Source organism: Salpingoeca rosetta (assembly GCF_000188695.1).
Source record: "Salpingoeca rosetta unplaced genomic scaffold supercont1.6, whole genome shotgun sequence".
In the NCBI taxonomy this organism is placed as follows: domain Eukaryota; class Choanoflagellata; order Craspedida; family Salpingoecidae; genus Salpingoeca; species Salpingoeca rosetta.
The window spans coordinates 741011-752639 of record NW_004754928.1 but is presented as its reverse complement, the minus strand read 5'-3'; the positions used below and the strand labels follow the sequence as shown (position 1 = coordinate 752639).

The following is an 11629-nucleotide window of genomic DNA, read 5'->3' as shown; positions in this document are numbered from 1 at the left end:
AAGTTGCGGTAGATGATGTTGATGCTGTGGAAGGAGCAGAAGACGGTGACGTGGTTGTGGAGGCGGGGAAGGCGTTCGTGGTTGTGGAGGCGGAGGCGAAGGTGTCCGTGGTTGTGGAGGCGGAGAAGGTGTCCGTGGTTGTGGAGGCGTAGGTGAAGGTGTCCGTGGCTGTGGAGGCGGAGGTGAAGGTGTCCGTGGCTGTGGAGGCGGAGGCGAAGGTGTCCGTGGTTGTGGAGGTGGGGGTGAAGGTGTCCGTGGTTGTGGAGGCGGAGGTGAAGGTGTCCGTGGTTGTGGAGGCGGGGAAGGCGTTCGTGGTTGTGGAGGCGGAGGCGAAGGTGTCCGTGGTTGTGGAGGTGGGGGTGAAGGTGTCCGTGGTTGTGGAGGAGGGGGTGAAGGTGTCCGTGGTTGTGGAGGTGGTGAAGGCGTTCGTGTGATGCTCTTGGCCCATGTCCATGGTACCGGCTTGGTTCGGTTCCGCCTCACAACTTGATACCACCACACATATCGTGTTCGGATAGTGTTGCGCCCCTTCCAGTATGTCCATAAGAAGTAAAAGCCAGTACTGAACAGCAGCACCCCGGCCACAGCGATGGCAGCAACAAGGAAAGTTTCACGTTGGCCATACTGAAATCGAATAATGGAGCGCTGGGACTCAGGAGCTGGGAATATAAACGGAGCGTCGAGGAATGAACCAGTGAGGTAACGCGATATGGGCATGAGGGGGCACTGCCATTGATAAACAAAACAAAATACGAAATGATGGCGTAGCATACGTAAAGGCACAACAAGTCCAAGTCACACACAAGCGAAAGGGTGAACACGTTTGAACGCGAAGCAAACTGCTCACCCATCGTGATTGACGGGAGTGTAGGCAGGGAAAATGTGGACGATGAGGTACTGGTTGTTTGTGTAAATCGCAATGATGGCGTAGCTCCGGCAGTCGTGAACGCGATCACTGTCAAATCTTGCTCATCCTTGTCCAACGCAAAGACAATCAACGCAGAGAGCAAACACAACAATGATTGCACACGAGCAGGGCAAATCAGGAATGAGATAGCGACACCGTCATTACAGCAGACATTGAATACATGGAACAGTGAGAGATTGGATGGCACAACATCCCAGCTCACGTACCAGCTCTGGATTGAGGGGAACGGTGACTTGCAAGGTGTGTCCTGGGTGGCCGGCGTAGAGCAAGGTGCCGCCGTCGTTGTCCCTGTTGATATGCCACAGCTCGTACCGGGTGATGTTTCCGTTTGGCGTTACAGGCTGGGTCCACCGCACCACTTGCTCCTCGCGCGCCACCCACGTGCCGTTGGCAGCATCGCGATAGTGGTTGGTGCACACCTCGACCGAGGGTGTCCCGGGAAATGATGGCGCTGTGGTGATTGTGCGTGTGTGTGTGTGTGTGTGTGTGTGTGTGTGTGTGTGTGTGTGTGTGTGTGTGTGTGTGTGTGTGTGTGTGTGTGTGTGTGTGTGCATGTGAGTACATCCCAGTCCCAGTCCCAGTCCCAGTCGCAGCCACAGTCACAGCCATAGCAACTACACCCCAACAACACAAACACGCACCACCCGTCCTCCCACACGCACACGCACACGCACACGCACACGCACACGCAGTTGTGCAGCAGGTACGTACGTGCATCTGCGGTCGTGAGGTTGACGGGCAGGCGTGTGTCTGATCCGCCGTACTTGTTGAACGCGCGCACAACCAGCGAATATGTGGTGGCGGGGCGAAGGCCACTCAATACCAGTCCCGTCACATTCCCAGCCACGATTCCAACCAGCAGTGTCGTGTTGTCCTGAGCAAGGTGTGTGTGTGAGTGTGTGTTTGCATGTGAGCACGTATGAGAGCGTGTGTGTGTATGTGTTTGTGTGCAAGCCAGGAACACCAACACAAACGCCAATGCATAACACAAGTGCACAACACCAACACACCAAACCAACACCAACACAACAACGCGTACATCAACACACCAACACACACACACCAACAACAACGCAGCATGTGCACACCTGTATGGTCGGGTAGTTGGGAATGTGCTGTAGCACGCTGGTGCGGAAGACGAGGTAAGTTTGCACTGGCGCCGCACACGATGACGCAGGCGTCCAGGTCACATTGAGCGTGTACGCTGTTGCGTTCAGCGCCATCACACCATCCACCGCATCGGGGACTGCCGTTCGTGTTGGGGCGAAAGGTGGTGAGCACTCATGCCGCGTGGCAAAGAACGAGCAATCGACAACATGTACACAATGCAAATGCACTCCCGCCACATGTACACACGAGCAGAAACGCGCACATGAACACGCACAGCACAGCACACGAAAGTACATGTGCACAGCACAGCACAGCACACGAAAGTACATGTGCGCAGCACAGCACAGCACAGCACAGGAAAGTACATGTGCACAGCACAGCACAGCACAGCACAGGAAAGTACATGTGCACAGCACAGCACAGGAAAGTACATGTGCACAGCACAGCACAGCACAGGAAAGTACATGTGCACAGCACACACACACACAATACACAGCACCCACAATGCACACAACACACACACACACACACACAACACACAACACCCACAATACACACATGCAACACATACGCACCTCCACTGGGCATGGTCACGTTGGCTGGCACGCTTGGTTCGCTTGGCAGCGCTGCGTGGGCAATGACAAAGAAGGAGACAGCTGCGCCCGGCACAAGGTCCGCCACAACAGCACTCGTCTCTGCACCCGCGTACACACGCGCCCCAGTGTCGCCGCGATACAGCTCGTAGCGGTCAACAACGTCAACACTCCGCTCAGCCGGCGGCTGCCACGACACGCGCACGCGGTCCGCGCACAGCACATCAATGGTCGGTGGCAGTGGGCGTGGCGGGGGGTGTGGGGTTGGGCACGCACGTGTACGGCAAAGACAGCGGGCCTTCGCCGGCGGTTGTGTTGGCTGAAAGCACCACCGCATACGTGCTGTTGGTCTCCAGCATCGTCCACACATACACGTTGTCGGCAGTGTTGGTGGTGTTGGTGGCGGTGGTGTTCGGCTTGAATGTGTTGTGTTGGTGGTTGTTGTGTTGATGGTGGCGAGCACCTGCGGTGTTGCCAGCTGCACCCCTACTCGCGGGCTCGTGATCAAGATAGCGACTGCACATGTGGGGGGGGGGGGGAGGCGTGCGCGGGCGTGATTTTGGGGGAAGGGAGGCGTGTGAGGCCAATAGGAGAGAGTGAGAGAGAGAGCAAAGATGGAGGAGGTGCACGCTGTGCATGGATCATGTTTGGTGTGGACGTGCACAGCAGAAACGACGCACACGGGAAGTGCACACATGAACGTTGAGATTCGAATGGGATATGGTCGTGCTGACACACACACACACACACACACACATATATATATATATATATATATATATATATATATATATACTCGCACATACACACAACGCACGCAAAGACGCAGACGCAAGCACGCACAGACGCAGACGCAAGCACGCGCAAACGCACACACACACATACACACACACACATACACACAACACACACATACACACAACACACACAACACACACACACACACACACACACACACACACACTGAGCCTTTCGTCACACGCTCACCACTGGTTGTGCGGGAGCGGTGCGCGCGTGTCGCCAGGAGGGAACGAGGTATTGGTGCAGGTGACGGGAAGCCACGCGTCCGTGGTGTTGTGCAGGCGAACATCGAGCGTGTAGTAGTCGATGGGAGCAAAGTTGCCGTGGGGCCGCGGCCACGCAGCGGTGGCACTCGTCGGTGCTGCCGATGTCACGTTGAGTGTGGATGGCGCATCAGGATCAACTGCACGTCGGGGCATGTATATGTGTGCATGTGTGTGTGCATGTGTGTGTGTAAGTGTGTGTGTGTGTGTGTGTGTGTGTGTGTGTGTGTGTGTGTGCATGTGTGTAAGTGTGTGTGTGTGTGTGTGTGTGTGTGTGTAGTGTGTAGTGTGTGTACGTGTCAATGTGTGTACGTGTCAATGTGTGCACGTGTCAATGTGTGCACGTGTCAATGCACGTGTCAATGCGCGTATCTGTGAAGAGATGGGTGATGCTGGTGCTCGCAAGGACAAAGCCCATGAGTAAAGGCGTGTGCGGGCACAGACAATAGTACACGCATCATGTGTTTGTGCAATGTGTGTGTACTGTCTCTCATATGGGCAGGCATACCACACCTCGGGTGCAGATGGTGATTGGCCCTGTTGTGTCTGCGATGAGGTGACCAGCCACCCTTTGCGGGGCGGCGCATGCGACAAAGGGGAGGTCTTGCACAATGGAAACAGCGTCCCGGAACCACTCCATGCCGCAGCAGTACCACGGGTTGTCGCGCAAGTACCTGCAAGGTTGCAAGCAGCCAGCCATCATCGTGTCCACATGCGTGCGAGTATGTGAGTGGCTGGCAAAGCAAGACAACTTCGCAATGGCGGAGTAATCCAGGCACGAAAACTGTCGAGGTGCAACGTACAGTTGTGTGAGGTTGGCCCAGCGCGTGTCGTTGTTATACGCCAGCGTCTCCAACGTGTTGTTGTTCAGTCGCCTGTGTGTGTGTGTGTGTGGTGGCCATGATATGAATGCAGATAGGATGAGCAAAAAAACTTGGTGCAAGGGTGCGTTTGTGGACGTGGATGTGGATGTGTATTGTCGGTGTATAGGGGGTGCACGCACGTGTGCCATGTGTGTGTGTGCGTGCGTGCGTGTGTGTATGTGTGTGTGTGTGTTCAGTGAGAGGTGGTTTCGTTCTTGTCGTCTTCATGTGCGCGTACAGGATGCTGAGTGGATTGTTGCCGATGACGTCAATGGAAAACGATGCCAGCCGGTTGTCGGCCAGTCTCCTGTCATTTGTCACGCAGGCGCAGGCGTCACGCAGGCGCAGGTGCGTCAGCATACACGAGCAAGCAAGTGTCACCGAAGGCACACACGCAAAGGCACACAACACAGAAAGTAACAAGCGTAATTGAACAGACACACGCACACACGCACACATACACACACGCACACGCACACGCACGCACGCACACACACACACACAGACAGACAGACAGACATTGGTGTACGCACAGGGAGGCGAGTCGCGTTTGGGTATCAAACAGTGTCGGTGGCAGCTCGGTCAAATCGTTGTCAGACAGGTCACTGCGAGCCACACCAAGGGTTGCAGACACACACGCTAGTGAGGTGACGCGTGCTCACGTGATGCACAGATGACAAGGGGTCGCCACGTAAATATACATGTGTACACACACGCACACAGGCACGCATCGAGTGTGCACGAAATACAAGCACAAAGGCAAGAAAGAAACGCACAGATGTGTGAGGTTATGCAAGGCATCAAGCACGCTTGGGGCCAGCACTGAAATGCGATTGGAGCTCAGGTCCCTGCATGCATGCATGCATGCAAACGAGTAAGTGAGTCAAAGAGTGAGTGGGAGGGTATGTGCGTGCATGCGCGTGTGTGTGTGTACGTGCATGTGTGTACATGCGTGTGTGTGTGCATGTGTGTGTGCGTGTGTGTGCGTGTGTGCATGTGCGTGTGTGTACAAATGTGCGTACAAATGTGTGCGTGTGTGTGTCACGCGAGGAAACGCACAACATCCATTACGCAGCACACACAACAGCTTACAACAGTACACAATAGCAGACAGCACAACGCACACGCACACGCACGTGCACACGCACACGCACAAACGCACAAACGCACAATTCGCTGAGATGTGGTGCATCCGAAAATGCAAGCGGGGCAATGAACGACAGGTCGTTGTGGGACAAGTCACTGGTGTTGGCGGTGTTGGTGAATGGTGGTCGTGGTGGTGGTGACAATGAGAGCAAGCATTGCACGCGAGCATACACAGGAATTCGGATGTATGCATGTGAGTGTGCATTTGTTCTACGAACGCAGAAGCATCGACACACGCTACACGCATGCACAGACACAAAGCGAATACCACACACGTCGTGCACACACGCAGATTGCACCCATATACGTTCGCACATACACGCACGCACGCACACACACACACACACACACAATATATATACACAGCACAACATACACGGCACGATGCAAAGCAGTGATCATACAGGGCACGGAGGTTGGCGTGGTCGAACGCCATATCGTCCAGGCCTGTGATGCGGTTGTGCCCGAGGTTGCTGCAGCCGTGGAGCAGAAGCAGTGGAGCAGTGTGCATGTGCACACGCAGTAAGTTGAATGTTTGTGTGTGTGTGTGTGTGTGTGTGTGTGTGTGTGTGTGTGTGTGTGTGTGTGTGTGTGTGTGTGCGTGTCTACGCTTGTAGCTTTCTACGTTGTGTGCGTGTGTGCGTGTGTGTGTGCGTGCGTGCGTGTGTGTGTGCGTGCGTGCGTGTGTGCGTGCGTGCGTGCGTGTGTGTGTGTGTGTGTGTGTAAGCGGTTGTGTGTGCGTGCCCGAATCAAACCCATGCAGTCACACAGAGCGACAGAGATTTAAGCACAGCGTCGTCCTTGCTAACGTACAGGGTGGCCAGGGTGAACATGTCGGTGAACTGGCCCATGTCAACAAAGGTGAGGCGGTTGTGCTCAAGATCACTGTCAGCCATGCCCGATGAACAACAATGCATACACAGCCACACAAGCAGCGTTTTGTACACACACAGAGATGTGTGAGCGCTCGGGACCAGATACGTCTATACGTACATGTGCAGAGCGTGTATTTGCACAGATACATGTACGCTGCGCACCCACCAACACACACACATGTACATGCACACACACACATACACACACATACACATGCACATGCACATGCACATGCACCCATGCACACACACGCGTGTGTACTGAATTGAATGTGCTCGAAGATACACGAGGACGACTGACAGAGTGCGGAGGGGCAGCAGCTCAGCCAAGAACGGCAGCTTGCTCAGGGCGTTGTCCACAATGGAGCTGAAGGCGCACCCGCACGCATGTAGCAGGTGGTCATGTCAGGTTTGAGGGAATCACAGAGGGTGGACAAGTGAGCGAACGAGAGAAGGGGAAAACGCAACTGCGGGTGTCGTATGACCAGTGTTGTCTGCACGTGCACACACAAGCAAACACACGTGCACACACAAACACGCACACAGACACACACGTGCACACACACAGACACACACGTGCACACACACGTGCACACACACGTGCACACACACATGCACCCATGCACACACTGACACATGCACACAGACTCGCGCACAATAACGATTGTAGACGAGACATCAAACGTACAGGATGGCAAGGTTGTGCAAGCCAGCAAATGCGCCGGCATCCACCGTCTCAAGCCCGTTGTCATCCAAATAGCTGTGAGGGTGGCAAGCGTTGGAGGTGGTGGGCAGACAGAACGGCGGGGGAGGGGGTTATGTGACAATACATCATGATGGGGAGAACAAATCGTGGTCACAAACAGGCAGTGGAACATAGCAGCACAGCACCAGTTCCTGCAACCCTTGCAGCTACAAGCACCCAAGCACCGAATCACACCACCGACACGATCACTGCAGAGCTGCATGCATGCGCCGCCGTGAGCAACAAACACACAGGGTGTGGAGGTTGGTGAGGTTCTGCATGGCGCGCCCCGGCAAGGACGTGATCTTGTTGTTTGACAAGCTCCTGTTGCAGAGAGAAGAGCAAGGGGTGGGAGGATGGAGAAGGGAAATGGGAGTTGAGAGGGAAATGTGAAATATCACACATGGGCACATGAGCACACATGGGTACATGGGCATGGGTACATTGGCACATGGGCACATGGACACGCTCATGAGTCCACGTAGGCACACACGGACACATGGGCACACATGGACACATGAGCACCCACACACACACACACACACACACACTCACTCACTCACACACTCACACACACACACACACATGCACGCACACACATGCACACACACACACACTCTCTCTCACTTACAGGATTGTGGTATTGATGGGTATGTGTGCGGGCACGGCAGCAAGTCCATGACTTCTGCAGTCAACGACAAAGTCTTGGCCATCCTCGTAGCACGTGCACAATGCGCTCTTGCCCTGCACAGTGCACGCACCTTGGCCCCGCACCGGCACCGAGCCAGCTGCAAGGACGGTAAGAACAAACACCACAGCAAAGAGGCGGCGGACGACATGATGGCGGCGGGAGTGGCAGTGCAAGGCAGCCCCGCTGCATCGTCCACGCACACCCTCGTCCAGCAGCATGGTTGTGTTGTGGACGGGTGTGGCTGTGTGGGGAGTGGTGTGTAGGTGTGTAGGCGTGTTCCTGAGCAACTGATGGTGTCAAAGGTTGGTCAACCTCGGGTCTTCTTCATCAAGCAAATTGTTAGTTCGACGAAGAGTCGAGCAGCCTGCAGACAGCGAGGGAGAGTGAGCGAGGGAGAGCTGGTGTGTGGTGTTGTCGTGACACTATCGAGCGTGTTTGTGTGGGTGGTTGGGAAGCATGGTGTGATTATTGTGTATGGCTTCCATTGATCTTCTGCACTCGCCGATGCCTCGCTCGTTTGCGTGCTTGGGTATTGCGCACTTGCGCGTCGTGCGTGTGTGTGTTGTTTGCCCTTTTTTTGTTTGTTCGTTCTTCTCAGCAACCACCACCACACACACGCACGCGAGTGAGGTGTCCACACGTCGAACAAACACAACCAAACACAACCAAACACAACCAAACATACCAACTTATTACAAGCTCATCAACAGACGACGACGACCGACGGGAGGGAGCCGCAAGACCAAGCACGCACTTGCAGGCACGCACATATATACACGGGCGAGGCGTAGGGCTCTTGGTTTGTCTGTTGCTGCTTGCTGGGGGGCTGCTGGGTGGCTGGGGTAGTTGGGGTGGCTTTGTTTGGGGTGTGCGGGTCCTCTCTTAACCTCTCATCTACTTGTACATCCATACTATCATACCTCCGATCAACAAGCTGAATTGGAACTCAAGTACAAAATTTTATAAGCGCTTACATGCCCATACTCCCATACATGGTCGTTGCACTCCGATGACAGTCAAACAACTCTCAGGGGGCAATGCACGCATCCACCGCGACGCCAAACTAGCTGAGCTTGCAACCAAGCACGCAAGTATCTCAACTTGTGGGCCCATCCTCATGCAAAAAGGCAAAACACACTCACACACACACAAGGAAACTCGATTTGGACGAGTGACATGACATCATGCCACACGATAAATGCACCATTCGAACCTTTGACGAAGCAACAATAAAGAATTCATCTCATGCGCACTTGCTGCAATTGTTATCACCTTCAGGGGACTGAGTTGGGTAGGGAGAGGGCGGTCTCTTCAACAAGTGCATTCTCACTGAATGCTGTCATGCTCGTAGCAGCTGCAACGTCGTCAGTGCCCGTGCTGTTACTATATCTGTTGCTGTTGCTGTTGCTGTTGCTGTTGCTGTTGCTGTCAAGGGCCCCTGTGTCGCCGCTGCCATTGTGGGCACGCGGCTGGTTGACCAACGGCACTTCCTCATCATCTGTGTCAGAATCACTGCCAAACCCTGTCACAACTGAGCGTAGCACGCTTGTAGCTGCTGAGGGCAGGCGGTCGGTGAAGCCCTCAATCTCCTCTGCCACCCTGGACTTGACTTGCTCCACACCCTCCAACAGCATCTCACGTGCAGCTTGGATGTGCTCCTCCACCGTCGAGAGAGCGCTTTCTGTTGCGGCCCGCAGCGATGCTTCCAACCCTTCCCCAATCGCGACAACCTCCCCCAAGCTGTCCATCGCATCCCCAACTGTGCTGTGTACGAGCTGGGTGAAGTCGGTCTTCGTGTTGCGGAGAATGGCGTCGACCTCCCCCAGCGCAGTGCTCACCCCGCGTCGCAACTGCGCATCAACGTCGCCTTTCGCCTCCGCCAGCTTGAGCGTTGCTTTAGCCAGCGTCGACTCGGCCGAGCTCTGCAGCTGCACACCCATGTCCTCCCGTGCACGCGTGATGGCTGTTGTGATGCGCGCCACGTGCCTGTCGATGTCCGCGTTGTCCTGTGCGGCGTCACGCAGCTCCTCCTTGAGGGTGCTGCCGAGGGCGAGGATGTGCGCCTCCATGCTCTTCCTGGAGTCGGCGACAGCTGCGCGGATGTTTGCCTCAAATCCAGAACGCACGTCCTCAAATGACGACAATGCAGCCGTTGCGGCACTGCTGGCCGCTTCTCGGACGTTGGTGTCAAGCGTGTCGCGTGCGTGGTTGATTTGCCGCTGCACTTCCTCGGCCATATCCTGCCCTGCTGTGCGCAAGGAGCCGGTGAGGGTCGAGGACACGCCGGCGACGGCGTCCTCGACGTCGTGCATGGCCAGCTTGGCCGCCTTGCGAATGCAATGCTCGAGCTCAACACTAAGCGTGTCAACCCCTTCCGCAAGCGCGGATCGCGCCTCTTGTGTCACCTCCATGATGTTCGCGCCAACAGCGTCCTTCATGCCGTTCAGGCTCGGGAAAACAGTCGAGTCTGAGCTGTTGCGGCGCTTGCACAGCACGGTCACCACAATGCTCTGCACAAGTGTGAGGAACGCAAGGACCGCGCCAATGACGATGTACAGGTCCTTGTTCGGATCAACGGCGCAAGCGCTGGAGCCTTCCGTGTCTGTTCCATTCAATGCGCCTGGATTGACCGTGGTTGAAGTCGCGCTGGCAAGCGGACAGCCGACAAGGGCCACGCGAATGCGGTATCGTGCATTGCCGGATGGGGCCAGCACGGCGATGCTGATGGTGGTGTCACTAGAATCGCTGTTGCCGTAGGTGATGATGTCCTCAACACCTTCGCCTTCGTAGCTGAAGCCTTGTAGGACGTCGGCGTTGTCGTAGAGCTGCGCGTTCGCGTTGCCATCCAGTGAGGTGACCGTGACTTCAACTTGGCCCTTGGCGCATACGGCAATGGACCAGAACTCAACCTCAAACGGAGACTCGATGTACCCGCCTTGAATGTCGCCATCCGTAAGCTCAACAGCTTGGTCGGGCGCGGGCCCCCCTGCGCCCTCAGCAGTAGGTGTTGTTGTCGCAAACAGGAATGCTGCGCACGCGCAGACAATGGCGACAGCGTTCACGGCGGAAGACATACTGGCACTGCGACACTTTCGCTCTCCTTCGGTTCACAATAAACACAGCAACAGCTCCCTGCAAGAGTGCAAACGATTACGAGCACAAAATGAAGGAGACGTTGGTTGTGAGTCGTGAGCTGTGACCGCAGCCGCACACCCCAAACAAAGCCACCCCAACTACCCCAGCCACCCAGCAGCCCCCCAGCAAGCAGCAACAGACAAACCAAGAGCCCTACGCCTCGCCCGTGTATATATGTGCGTGCCTGCAAGTGCGTGCTTGGTCTTGCGGCTCCCTCCCGTCGGTCGTCGTCGTCTGTTGATGAGCTTGTAATAAGTTGGTATGTTTGGTTGTGTTTGGTTGTGTTTGGTTGTGTTTGTTCGACGTGTGGACACCTCACTCGCGTGCGTGTGTGTGGTGGTGGTTGCTGAGAAGAACGAACAAACAAAAAAAGGGCAAACAACACACACACGCACGACGCGCAAGTGCGCAATACCCAAGCACGCAAACGAGCGAGGCATCGGCGAGTGCAGAAGATCAATGGAAGCCATACACAATAA

At 55.4% G+C, this 11629-nt stretch overlaps 2 protein-coding genes across 2 annotated transcripts in view; both read right to left on the bottom strand.

The window, feature by feature from the left end:
* Positions 1-8471, bottom strand: part of PTSG_11912 (uncharacterized protein) — a 9996-nt gene extending 1525 nt beyond the window's left edge. Inside the window, exons 1-20 of the mRNA XM_004996171.1 lie at positions 7956-8471; positions 7577-7648; positions 7268-7339; positions 6881-6946; positions 6518-6589; positions 6109-6177; positions 5729-5800; positions 5335-5406; positions 5092-5163; positions 4797-4865; positions 4499-4570; positions 4209-4369; positions 3619-3835; positions 2904-3147; positions 2614-2818; positions 2017-2174; positions 1640-1802; positions 1135-1379; positions 848-974; positions 45-659 (exon numbers count right to left, since the gene is read on the bottom strand). Of these exons, the coding sequence (XP_004996228.1) occupies positions 45-659; positions 848-974; positions 1135-1379; positions 1640-1802; positions 2017-2174; positions 2614-2818; positions 2904-3147; positions 3619-3835; positions 4209-4369; positions 4499-4570; positions 4797-4865; positions 5092-5163; positions 5335-5406; positions 5729-5800; positions 6109-6177; positions 6518-6589; positions 6881-6946; positions 7268-7339; positions 7577-7648; positions 7956-8233 (3121 nt within the window). The 5' untranslated portion in view covers positions 8234-8471. The remainder of the gene's footprint in view (positions 1-44; positions 660-847; positions 975-1134; positions 1380-1639; positions 1803-2016; positions 2175-2613; positions 2819-2903; positions 3148-3618; positions 3836-4208; positions 4370-4498; positions 4571-4796; positions 4866-5091; positions 5164-5334; positions 5407-5728; positions 5801-6108; positions 6178-6517; positions 6590-6880; positions 6947-7267; positions 7340-7576; positions 7649-7955) is intronic.
* Positions 8472-8961: 490 nt separating this feature from the next.
* PTSG_02731 (uncharacterized protein) lies at positions 8962-11436 on the bottom strand. Its single transcript, XM_004996170.1, has 2 exons — positions 11335-11436; positions 8962-11147 (listed from the first exon to the last, which is right to left on the bottom strand). The coding sequence occupies exon 2, from the start codon at positions 11087-11089 to the stop codon at positions 9290-9292; it is 1800 nt and encodes a 599-aa protein (XP_004996227.1). The 5' UTR covers positions 11090-11147; positions 11335-11436; the 3' UTR covers positions 8962-9289.
* Between the last annotated feature and the right edge of the window lie 193 nt (positions 11437-11629).